The sequence below is a fragment of the Pleurodeles waltl genome, chromosome 9 (assembly GCF_031143425.1).
Source record: "Pleurodeles waltl isolate 20211129_DDA chromosome 9, aPleWal1.hap1.20221129, whole genome shotgun sequence".
NCBI lineage: Eukaryota > Metazoa > Chordata > Amphibia > Caudata > Salamandridae > Pleurodeles > Pleurodeles waltl.
Window position 1 is genome coordinate 993,089,471 of NC_090448.1, and position 12,761 is coordinate 993,102,231.

Consider the following 12,761-nt stretch of genomic DNA (forward strand, 5'->3'; position numbering starts at 1 on the left):
TCACTACCTTACAGGCAACCCACACCACCTGTGAGGATGAAGCTGTGCCAGTATTCTCTGCAAAGTATTGTTGGATGCCCACCTAGGCCTGAAGGTCTGATCTTCCAGGGACTCTGGTCTTACTTTCCACGTCGGTACAGTTCGTAAAGTCCTTCCCCCCCATTCTAGGGTGAGTAAAACTGGGTTATGGTCTGACACTGTTCTAGAAAGATAGTCAACACTGTGTTGTGTACATCTGGGGCACAGAGAATCCCATCAAGTCACATGGAAGTTATGTAATGATGATAAGAAGGAATAGTCCTGTTCATGTGGATGATGTAAGCTCCAGGAGTCACTAAGTCCCCATTCTGTCTACCAGTCGGTGAACATTTGAGCCACTCTAATCCTGGGGGAGTCTTTCAACAGGGGGTGGGGACGATCCATTGTGGTGTCAGCCACACAGTTATAATCCACTCCCATTAATAATGATCCTGTTAAATAGTGGGTCAAAATCCTTGAGACGGCTGAGAAAATAGCACTTGGTCTGAATTTGGTGCATATATCTTAACTAGTGTAATGTCCCTTCCCTTCAGTCGGCCCACCACCACCACAAATCTGGCGGAGGGCTCAATTAGTGTTCCTCTGCACTGGAAGGGAACCCTTGGAGTGATCCACCCCAATGCTCCATTAGCGTATGCTGAGTAGGTTGTATAGTACGCCTGCTCTTTCCATCTATGCTGTAGTGCCACCCCTTCTTTGGCTATCAGATGTGTTTCTTGGAGGTGGGCTATCTGGACCTCCTAAGTTAGGAGACTACTTTGGGTGCATCCCCCTTAAGTTCCAGGATAATACCCTATAAGCATGGGGGTTGCCATCTGGTACAGTGAGAACTTCATGAGTGACACAGCTTGACCTATTTGCAGTATCATTTGGAAAACAAACAACCCAACCTTTCATTCCAAAGGACAGGCAGGTAAACTACTCCCATCCAAACTCACAACTAGTCTGTCAAAGCTCATAGGTGTTCCCATGGAAACACTCTGAGCAAGATAAAAAAAAAGAGGGTGGGGAAGCATCCTAGAGCCCCAGTCCCAAACATCCCCCCACCCATCAGGTAGTCAACAAATTGTGTTAGAGGCTGCACCCAGGAGGCTGATGCAGTGCATCTGCAGTTCATATATTGCCCTCTTCAGTGACATCCGGCTCGCCCAACAAATAAAAAGCCCCAGTCTTATGTCTTGGCATCTGATTCAAATTAGTTCATCTGCAGTGCCTGGCATCTCGACATCCGAATCGTCCGAGGAGCTAGAGTTTTGTTCTATTTTGGAATCTCGAGTCTCATCACTGTCCAACAAAGCAGTGGGGCTTGTACCCCCAATGCTCAGCGCCGCCGCCACCTCCACCCCCCTTGTTGTTCTTGCTGGAACTTTGCTTCCGAGGGGACCAGTCTTTGGGTCCCCCTTTCTTTGCATCTTGTTCTCTGCCTCGTGGGTAAGTGATTTGGGGGTCCCTGGCTGGGTCCTGCGGTCTGGTGATGATCAATCCAGTCCTATACTTCTTGGGTGGCGTAGAAGAATTGTACTCCATCAGGGGTCACAACACGCATCTGAGCTGGGAGTAACATGGCATATACAGTGCCTATCTGCTGGAGTCGCCTTTTTGCATCAATGAATGATGAGCATTGTCTCTGCATCTCCTTCTTGAAGTCAGGAAAAGTCATAACTTTACTGTTGTCCACCTTGAGGTCACCCTTTTTTCTGGGCTTGTTCCAGTATATAGTTCCTATCGATGTACCAGAGAAGTCTAGCCACTATCGGTCTCTGGGGTGCACCCGGCAGAGAGGCAACGCTGTTACTCTATGTGCCCTTTCTAGTGCAAAGAAGGGCAGTAGCCACCTCTCCAAATATTTCAGCATGTTGTTTCCCTCTGATTTTTCCGGAAGACCTTTTACTCGGATATTGTTTCTCCTTGATCGATTTTTCTACGTCCTCTGCTTGTTGCTTTAGCTTGTGAACTTGTCCTTCCATAAGGGCAAGGTGTTCTTGGAGTGCTAGTAAATTTGGGGAGTTCTCCGCTAGCGTTCTTTCGGTTGTTGTGACTCTTTCTGCCAGCCGACAGTGGTCGTCTTTGAGAGGCCCAGGTCTGCTCCCAGTGTATCTATTCTCGTCTCTAGGGCTTCTCTGGAAGCAGGGGTGGCTTGTAAGATATCTTGCAGTGTGGGACTCGTGCGTGACTCCTACATCACGGGCTCCGTGACATTGCTCTGCAACTGGGCTGTACGCTGTTGTTACTCCTCTAGCCAGGTCTTTCTTCCTAGTTGCCTTACCCAGTTAGCTGGGGGGGAAAGCGCCACCAGCCAGTTGTACAAGTCCAGTGAAGCTGTGGCAGTCCAAATGTGGTGCAGTCTGGAGTAATTTAAGGGCTCGGTGAAGACTGTGCCTGGGCAGCAGTAGTGTGCCTTTCAGTGTGGAAACTACATGGTTGTTCCACTCCCACCCCCCACAAATCAAACCTCCTTAAAGTTTAGGTGTCTGTCTGTACCGACCATGATCCACAAGGCATAGCGCTGCTACCCCGAGCCCTTGAAGCGCGCGCGCTGGAGATCACAACAATACATTGCAAGCGACATAATGAGACACCTGGGACACCAATTGTCGGTATAATATGTCGCAAGTTTATTGATTACACAGGTTGGGTTAGCTTACGGGCGATCCCGGTGTCGGAGATGAGTTTGTTAAAGCTGGCCGACACCCATCCTGAGAAAGCTCGAGCTGTTCTGTCTGGTGTTCTTTGCACCACGTATTTAGAATCTTACAGCTCTTTAATTTATCGTGGTTTACCACTTTCTTCTCATATTTATTTGTCATGCTCCTGACAAGTCAGAGCGAGACCCAGGCCAGTCTCCACAGTTGCTCAGGATTCCAACTGTCCCTTGCGGGATTAAGGAGCACCGTCGCGTCATCCCAGGCCCCGCCGTAAAGGCTCCCAGCGGCCTGAGGAATTGCTTTAGCCTCCAGGAATAACCTTCTGGAGGTCTTTTAATCATTTTAATGCTTTAGGATCGCCCAGTAACTCCGCTTGCGACTCATTGGTTCATCTGTAAAGAAAGCCATGTTAGTAAGTCCCTACATGACCTTGCCTCTTTGCTTCTTCTTACTTGAGCAGGACCTGATTTTGTTCGTGTTGTTGGGAGGGTGGGAGGCAAAACACTGCGCGTCTAAGAGGCCCCAGCCCCCCAGGGTCACTCCTTTTGAGGCCTCTTGGCCTCACTCCTCCCTGCCGACACCTCGGGGGGCCATAAACCCGGGTGGACCACCCTTCCCCGCTATGGTGGCCCCTTATGCCCATATGCCTTCCTGGCAGGGGAGCACGCTAATGTGCTGTCCCCTTTATTGTCGCGCTTCGCGCGACGTGGCCAGCCGCATAGCGCTGCTACCCCTAGCCCTTGAAGCGCGCGCGCTGGAGATCACAACAATACATTGCAAGCGACATAATGAGACACCTGGGACACCAATTGTGGGTATAATATGTCGCAAGTTTATTGATTACACAGGTTGGGTTAGCTTACGGGCGATCCCGGTGTCGGAGATGAGTTTGTTAAAGCTGGCCGACACCCATCCTGAGAAAGCTCGAGCTGTTCTGTCTGGTGTTCTTTGCACCACGTATTTAGAATCTTACAGCTCTTTAATTTAATTTATCGTGGTTTACCACTTTCTTCTCATATTTATTTGTCATGCTCCTGACAAGTCAGAGCGAGACCCAGGCCAGTCTCCACAGTTGCTCAGGATTCCAACTGTCCCTTGCGGGATTAAGGAGCGCCGTCGCGTCATCCCAGGCCCCGCCGTAAAGGCTCCCAGCGGCCTGAGGAATTGCTTTAGCCTCCAGGAATAACCTTCTGGAGGTCTTTTAATCATTTTAATGCTTTAGGATCAGTAACTCCGCCAAGCCTCGGGGATGGCACCTCGCGATAACCTTGGCCCCCCCCACCTGTGCTCGTCCTCTATTCTACGTACACCCTGCCCCTACTAACGCGTCCCTAACATTCAGCAGGAAGATATCTGTGCCTGCGTCAGACAATAGTACCTCGCCTGGCGCCAAATTGCCACTCAGGTGTCTACTTAGCAAGGTATGTCTGATAAAGCCAAAACCTCGTTGCTTCGCAAACTTTTGCAGGGACCTGTTGATTCTGCGCCTGGACATTTCAATGGCGGCCCATGACCTGGCTCCCTGCCACACTCCCCGTGGGAGAATCTCTGACCAAATTAACTCGCCATCCTCCATCAGGGTGGCAAGCCTGGTGATGCCCTGTCTCATCGCCTGTAGCAGTGGGCCCCTCCCACAAGTAGTTAGGTCATTACCTCCCAAGTGGATTAAGAGAATGTCCGGCTTGCACCCTCTCCTCCCCACCAGACTGCTAACTCTATGTTCCAGCATGGCCCATTTCATTCCTGGGTACCCCATCCAGGAAAGTTCGACGTTACTGAAACTGCGGTTCCAGCCTTTTTCTTTGGCCCGTTGTTCCGCTCTGGCCACTAGGGAGTGGCCCATCACCCATACCGTCTTAGCCCCTAGATGAACGAGAAGGTACTATTACAACACACTTTATTGACGTTTTCGACAGCCATATATACACTTCTGGCAAAACATTGTTACAACACAGACATTGCAATTCTCCCAAAGCTGCGCCCTGTCCCCTTCTTGAGTAAATGACGGTCTATAAGCTCTCGGGGTGGTTGGGTGGGGGAGGCGGTGGTCAGGACCGAATGTAGAGTTTATATCTGTCTGACTGCCACCTCCCAATCTGCTTAATTGCCCCCTCCTGCAGCCCCTCGTGAAAGGCCGTTGAAGCCGCACCGATTCTGAAGGAATGGGTTGACCACTTGCGCCCTTGGTACCCTGCTTCTGTGATTGCCCACTTCAGGACCCTACTGTATTGAAACAGTGTGAGTGGTAGGCCGTCCTGGTGAAGCAATAGGTAACCTGGTTGTGTGGGGCGGCACGCTGCGTACCTCCTGAGCAGTTCCACAGGGCAACACTTGGGATCCTCAAAACCTCTCAAACGCACCAACACACCCATTCCTTTCTGGTCGCACTCTGAGTTCAATCATGTCAACCCCCAATTTTAAGTCGCCCCATTTCAGTGTCCTGTAGGATGTGTCGCTCTTCGCATTGGCCACTAACTCTGAAGCCCTAAATGCCCCGAAAAAAGCTAGGGAAAAGGTGACGGCGAATAATAGCTCCTCATACTGGGAGTTACATATAACAGTGAGTGCCCCCACCAGTCCCTTTAGCATGACCAGATCGATGGGCGCCCTTTGGTCAGGTTGTTTTTCTTCCCCCCTCGCCCAACCTTTCAGTGCTGCCCTCAAGGGGAATCCCGACGTTGGGTCTCCTTCCCCTCTTAATTTGGTAAAATGGGCGATAGCCGCCAGGTGCCTTGAAATCCATGCGTGTGATTTGCCATTGTCTTTTGCCCATAGCACAAAGCGGTCTACTTTTTCGCCCGTTGGGTGGCTCTCCCCCGACCCCCAGGCGCTCGTTAGTGATGTAAACTTGTTGAAGCATGACTTGTATCTGGCTCGGGTTGTTGGTGCCAGGGATAACTCCCCCAGTGCCCTTATCCTTTGTTCCACTGAACCAGTCGCCACCATTCTGCCTTGAACGGCGTCATCTCCTTCATCGCATGGGGGCAAGCCTCCCGGAATTTTGTCCACTGAAAACGAGAAAGAGCGTCAGCGGCCACATTATTCACCCCTTGCACATGCCGCGCACGAAACTCTACGTTTCTCGACAAGCAGACCCTCACCAGCTCCCTTAGCAGTCCTACTAACACGGGGCAGTTCCCTGACTGGCAGTTGATGGCCTGGACCACGGCCATGTTGTCTGACCAGAACGTAATCCTCTTGTCAGCTAGCACCTGTGGCCATAGATGGAGAGATAGGACAATTGGGAACATCGCTAATACTGTGATGTTTTTGGTGAGCCCGTGCCTACTCCATGCATTGGGCCATTTTTCCGCACACCACTGACGGTCCAGTATGGCACCGAAGCCCTCTCTTCCCGAAGCATCGGTGAAAAGCTGGAGTTGTTGACTGGTGCACCATGGAGTGCGCCATAACAGTGTCCCATTGAATTCCTCCAGGAATGACTGCCACATGCGCAGGTCCTCCTTTAGACCCGCACTCAGGCGTACCAAGTGGTGTGGTTTGTTAACCTTCGCGGTTGCCCTTGCTACTCGCCTGGCGAAGATTCTGCCTGCCGGTATAATCTTTGCTGCAAAGTTTAGCCTGCCCAGTAGGCTCTGTATCGTAGCTAATGTCGCTTTGTCCTTGCTCAGCACCCGCCGAATGTCGGCCTGTAGAGCTGTGACCTTGTCCTCCGGCAACCGGCAAATGCCGCTCGTGGAGTCGATCTCAATGCCCAGAAATGTCAAACATTCCGACGGTCCCTGGGTCTTTTCCGGTGCCAGCGGTACCCCCAGTGCCCGACTCAAGTGCTCAAAGGCATTGAGGGTAGCCCTACACTCGTCCGACCCCGCCTTCCCTATGAAGAGGAAGTCGTCTAGGTAGTGAAGTGAACTTCCCGGGGGTTTTTGTTCTTTTAGCGCCCATTCCAGGAAGCAAGCGAATGTTTCAAACAAGGAACATGACACCGCACAGCCCATAGGCATGCACTTGTCGTAAAAATATTGACCAGCCCACTTCATCCCCAGGAGGTGGAAGCTACCTGGGTGGACTGTGAGGAGGCGAAATGCGGATTCAATGTCAGCTTTTGCCATGAGCGCACCTATCCCTGCTGCGCGAACCAGGTCAACTGCCTCGTCAAAAGAGGCGTAGCCCACGAAGCACGATCCTTCCTCCAAATAGTCGTTCACCGACGCCCCTTTGGGGTAGGAGAGATGGTGGATCATTCTATATTTGCCTAGTTCCTTCTTTGGGACGATCCCCAGGGGTGACACAATGAAGTTTGGAAGTGGTGGACGGGCGAAGGGGCCGGCCACCCTCCCCAATTGAAGCTCCATCTCCAGCTTCTCCTGGACTATTCCTGGTGCTTCCTTGGCTGACTGTAAGTTGTTGGCTTCCCTGGTGACTGACGGGCCTGCGTATGGTATCCTAAAACCCTCACTAAAACCTCTGAACAGCATCACCCGCTCACTCGGTCTAGGATAATCTTTCAGGATGTGGGCCAAGGTGCTAAATGATATGGGAGACGGTGCTATCGTGTTGTGTTGCGACTCAGGACAGTTAGGGCTGTTTGGAAACGGTATTGGCACCCGTTGGCTTGTCTGCCCTGTTCCCTTTGTTGCAGTTGGCTGCTGGGTGCCAGCCGGCGCACTTGGAGCAGTTGTGGGTGAATTTGCACCCGGCGCCCCAAGAGCATGCTCCGTTGTTGTACAGCCTGCATGAGTTGTTGTTGAACCTGTACTGTGAGGCTCCTCTCCCCCTCTGTGGGGGCCTCCCTCGAAAGGGGGGCCTAAACTGCTGTTTAAAATAGAATGGCCTTGCCTGTTTGTGCTTTGTGAAAGCCGAGTCGCTGCTTGCAGGCCTGCCGCCGTTACCCATGTACTGCACCCAGAGTTCAATTTCACGGCAGTCCCACGCCATCTCTGGTGCCTGTTCCATTTTTTGCCTGAACTCTCGGTCGTAGTTCAGCCACCCTGTGCCCCCGTTACGGGTATATTCCTCGTATATGACCCGGTTGTATTTGCATAGTGCCGGCCCTTGCTCAGGGAATTTTTCCATGATCACCGTGGACAGCATCGCAAATGCCTCTAGCCAGTTGTCAATTGACTCCTCTGGCTTAACCTTCCTCTTCCATTTGTGCTTGTCCACCTCCTTGCTGGGTACTGTTATGTCCGCGCCCTCCTTGGCAAATGTGAGCAGCGAGAAAATGTCAATGAATTCCCTCTTCCAGATTCGCTCCCTAGCTTCCAAAGGGACCCTCCACGCCAGGGAAGACCTCCCTGACAGCAAGGGGGGGTCAGGCCTGACGCTGTTTGCTCTATCGCTCCCGCCTGCTGCGGTATGTAGTGAGACCCCGTCTGCTACCCCCGCCCCTAACGCGGAAGCATCGCCCTGTGCCGTTGGCGTCCCGTTGGTGTCCTGTCCCCACACCTGTCCCGCGCCTGCTCGCCTGCTGCTAGCGCTCTGCTCGTCCCCGCCCAAACCAGCTATTGCCTTTGCTGAAGCCATGAAGCTGTGCATTGCCTCCATCATCTTACCCAGTCCCACCTGCAGCCCCTGCCCTGGTGCCCCTATGGTGGGTCTGCAGGCCACATAAACTGCTGGTTGGCTGGTCTGGTCCTCCGCACTCGGCGTGCTTGCCCCTGGGGCCACCCCCACAGCCGCAAGGGGATCCCCGCCCCCCCCGGCCGCCTCCTGCTCCTTATTGTCTTTCCCGGGCCCTCTCGGCCCGCTGTCCGGCTGGGGAGTAGAGGGGCCCTCCGGTAACTCAATGTCCGCTGTGTCCTTCTTGGATCTTTTCAGTTTGCTCCTTGCTGCGGCCCTTGCCGGCCTCTTCTGTTTTGCTGGCGCAGCTCCCCTCTCGTCGCTTAGGAGACAGAGGCCCGAGTCCGAAGGCTGCACCTCGTTCGTGCTTGTCAGTGCGGGATTTCCTGACTGCTGAACTCCTTGTGCCGCCACCATCACCTTTGCCCATTCGAGGCCTTTCGCCTGACCCATGGCCATGAACCTCGACCATACATCCGCCTCCTCCGGGTTCTCTTCAGGGGAAAAGAGTGTAGGCGAACCGTGGTCCTCCATCGTCCCTTAGTGCGTGCCGGTGAGTGATCTTAGGTCTGTAATTGAGAGAAGACAGCCTTAATAACGCATCCTGGGCGATGCCCCACCCTATATTTGTTCGCCCGGTACTGCTGTGCTACGCCCTCCTCTCATATTTGCTCTCTCCCCCTTTTTTTTTTTTTTTTTTGCTCTCCGGCTCTCGTCCTGTGCTGCTGCTGCACCTGTTGGCCCTCTCGCCTGCCCCTAACCTATTCCGGTGGCAAATGGCCTCTTCTCTCGATGCGCCGCCAGCAGCCCCTTACCCTGAAAACCCCGCAAAACACTGCGCGTCTAAAAGGCCCCAGCCCCCCAGGGTCACTCCTTTTGAGGCCTCTTGGCCTCACTCCTCCCTGCCGACACCTCGGGGGGCCATAAACCCGGGTGGACCACCCTTCCCCGCTATGGTGGCCCCTTATGCCCATATGCCTTCCTGGCAGGGGAGCACGCTAATGTGCTGTCCCTTTTATTGTCGCGCTTCGCGCGACGTGGCCAGCCGCAGGCTACCTCTACTCACAGTATTTGCCGTGTGCGGCAGTCTGAAGGGCGGTATTGCGGTTTCAGTCTTAGTAGTGTTATACGGGGGGGGTGCCAATATCTGCCCACATGCACCAAACAGGGTCGATTCTCAATCCAGGGCTGCTGTGTAAGGCCGAGGGTGATCCCTGAGTTTTTCAGGGGCCATCCTAGTCTCGATATTATTGTTTTGGATAGGCTCACAGTGCACTTTCCGTATATTTGGCAGCTGAGGCTTCCAATTCTGGCAGGGTGTACTCCAGGTGGGGTCCAGAAACCCCTCACCCACACACCGTGCTTCCCTCTCTCCGGGGCCTCCAGAGTGCCCCCGCCACTCGAGCTACTCACAGTACTCCGGCCAATGCAATAGAAAATATATATGTTGCATTCCAGGGGTCTGCGGGAGGGTTGGGGCTACCACCGATGTCTATCTCTGCGCTGAACCTCCAAGCAGGGTATTACTGGGTTATTGTGAGGATCCCCCAGTTTATGCCTATTAATAAAGTTCAGTGTGGACTCCGTGCTTGGGCAGTCTTCAGGGCACACAGTGACAGGCGAAAATGGCCCTGGAGCAATCCGGGTGCCGCAGCAGCAGTGCTTAATTTGTGCTGGTTGTTTCCAGTGCTAAGCACCGGCACTTATTTTTCTGCCTCAAGCATTTGCTGCGTGCAAAAGACACATATGGGAAAGACGGAGGAAGGGAAAAACGAAAAAGAGTCACAAAGGGAGAAAGTAGAAAGCTGCAAGAGTAAGCCGAAGGGGCAGGGAGTGATTTTATATGGACTGAAGAGGCCCGAGATGGCTTCAGGATTACGCCGCCTCAGTATTCCATGTTCGCACATTAAATTGCAGCAGCCGCGTGTTTAAGAGGAGGGCTTTGGGCACCGGCTTTACAAATTAAGCACTGCCCATCAGGATGGGTCTTATGACACAGCGAAGCCTTGTTTAAGTGCAGTGGAGACCCAGCTGCACGGCGCCCCAGGGTCTGCTGTGTCTGCGTGCTCCTTCAGGGTGAGGCTGAGGTACCAACAACTTTCTGGGCGGGCAGTGCTACAGCCCCCCACCAGGTGCCGTCTCGTGTTTGCAGCACTGGGTTAGCACTTTCTCACTAGGTCGTTCCGTGGCCCGCAGCCTGCCCACACTCCGCAGTCTGTCTCTCAACAGGAGGCCTTGCCGCCTTTGTCTGTGCTGTGCACAGCGGGCTTGGCTGTCTCCAACCTCCCCCTATTGCCAACGCCTTTGACTGGGGTGGGGGGCTTGGGGAGATGTCAACGATGGCAAGCTGCAGCCAGCCAGTCACACCACGCGGGGCTTCAGCACTCTCCTCAGGACAGTCATTCTGGCCTCCAGTTGCGCTCGCGGAGCCCTCGTGCATCTATCACAGCAACCAGCGATCGTCGCCGGCGGTACTGGCGATCAGTGAACATGTCGTCTTCTAGTGAGGGTGCAGCAGCAGGTCGCTGACCAGTGAGCACCAGCTGATATTATGCTCTGAGGGGCTGCACATTGATTAGAGGCAGCTGCTCGCTTTCGGCCGCCATTTGCAAGGCACCACATCCATCAGTGCCCTGTTCGGCTACGAAGGCTTCACGATCTGTCCCAGGGCACAGATTGGGAAGCCTTCATAGGCTTCACAGGTAGTAACTGTGATTATTTTGCAACCGCATTCCCAGTCGCAGAACAATCATTCGTACCCTTTCGACTCGCTATTAGGAAGGGACCCCCTTCCTAAAAGCGAGTCGCATAATAGGTTGGTACATAGTACAAGGCCATTTAGCAGTCGCAAATCTCAAATTTTGCCGTTTGCGGCCGCTAAATAGATTTGTACATCTGGCCCTTTGTTACCCTGCAGATGCAAAACGAGCCCGTGTTAGTTCTTTGATGTACATTTAGGAAGTGCGTGGGATGCCTTGGTCTGTTGTAAAGACAGCACTGTTCACTAATTACCCTGGCATGTTAATTTGTTTGCATGTTTGTCTGTTTTTCTTGTTCACAAAGTGTTGAAACGCGCACCCTAAGGTCTTCATTACAAGTTAGGAGCTAAAGTCCAATTCCCCCATTCAATTAAGACTTTGCACAACTGATCTGATTTACAAGTTGTGTGAAAATTATCAAATCCTCTCAGTTTTCCCCTGGTATATTTTGGCAGGTCAACCCTGTAACATTGGGGGAGGGTGGCAGTTCTTTGTGGAAAAAAAAGCCAAACATATGGAACTCTTTGTGTTGAAAACTTAATATGCTTTTTATCCTCATTTTCATACTGCAAAATCGAAATAGGAGCTATTTACCACACATGGTGAATACCTCACCCCGAGGTAGTGTTTTTTTCCATATGCTCACCCTATTCCCCTCAACCTGCTGTGAGGGCCATCAGCTTTCTTAAAGATTCAACAAAAATCCTAACCCTTTCTCAAAGCTTCTATGCAATATTTATTTGTGCGTACATTTTAAGTTCACCGCTTACAATGCAAACATCAGTGGGCATCTTTTCAGAACTCTTCTTTTGAGGTACAGCCTAATTCTCCTACTACAGTCTTTTCAGAAGAAGACACAACCCTTTGGTTTATTTTGTTGTTCCCAAGGTGTTGCTTTGTGTGGGATTTTCTTTCAAGGGTAGCCAAGGGCAAAATGTAGAGCGTAGTCCAATTATTACCAAACCAGTTGTTTTCCCCAGTGCTTGTTTAAGCTGCAAGGGTTCTCTTGGTTAGAAACCTCCACTTGCGTTTGTGCAGTCTCTTCAAGAACCTTCAAACTCTCTTTTTCTATTTCTCTCTCTTTCCCTTGCACACACGCCACCCCCTTACCTACCTGAATAACATTTTGTCATCTGACCAGAGATGAGATGCTCTGCTTACAAGAGGCATGGTTTTGAGGTAGTAGCACCCCTGGATTCCGGAGAAACATGTCTGCTTCCCCCAAATATCAGAGGTACTCAGTGAAGCTGTGTGTTTACTCTGGTGAACTGTTTCTACCTGTGCCTTTGTGTGTGGTGGGCCGCTTTCTGATCTTGGCTGCTTTGTGAGAAAAATGGAATAGTGGAAATGCTCAAGCTCTGTGAGGATTGTCTGGTGCTTGAAAGGGAGGAATCTTCATCTGGGTAATTTAAGTGTACTTATTGATGGTGTTCTGATCAGAATTCTAATTCACCAATTGCTTTATTTGCAGCTATTTGGGTTTAGGTCTGAAAGCTGCTCGTCTTGCAACATTGGGAGTCTCAGCAGAAGGAGGTAAGAAATACAGACTGCAGGAAAACACATTGAGCAGAATTTTCCACATCTTTAGTCCAATTTCTCTTTTGTCAATGTAGTATACTTTTGCATGTTACTGCCACTTCCTCCTATACCCCCTTGTTGCTGCCTCTTCTCCCCAGCATTTTCGTTAGAGTTTACATTCGTCTTCCTTTTTTCTGCTTTTTGTTGCTTAAGTGGAATTCAGGGTCTAGTTTGGTGAAAGGTTTAATACACATCACTTGAGATCTCGCTAACTCTT

At 51.8% G+C, this 12,761-nt stretch overlaps 1 protein-coding gene across 1 annotated transcript in view; it reads left to right on the forward strand.

Annotated features, from left to right (window-relative positions):
* The window catches only part of ENTPD5 (ectonucleoside triphosphate diphosphohydrolase 5 (inactive)), a 326,640-nt gene that overhangs the window by 198,866 nt on the left and 115,013 nt on the right, over positions 1-12,761 (forward strand). Inside the window, exon 9 of the mRNA XM_069208509.1 lies at positions 12,438-12,499. Within this exon, the coding sequence (XP_069064610.1) occupies positions 12,438-12,499 (62 nt within the window). The remainder of the gene's footprint in view (positions 1-12,437; positions 12,500-12,761) is intronic.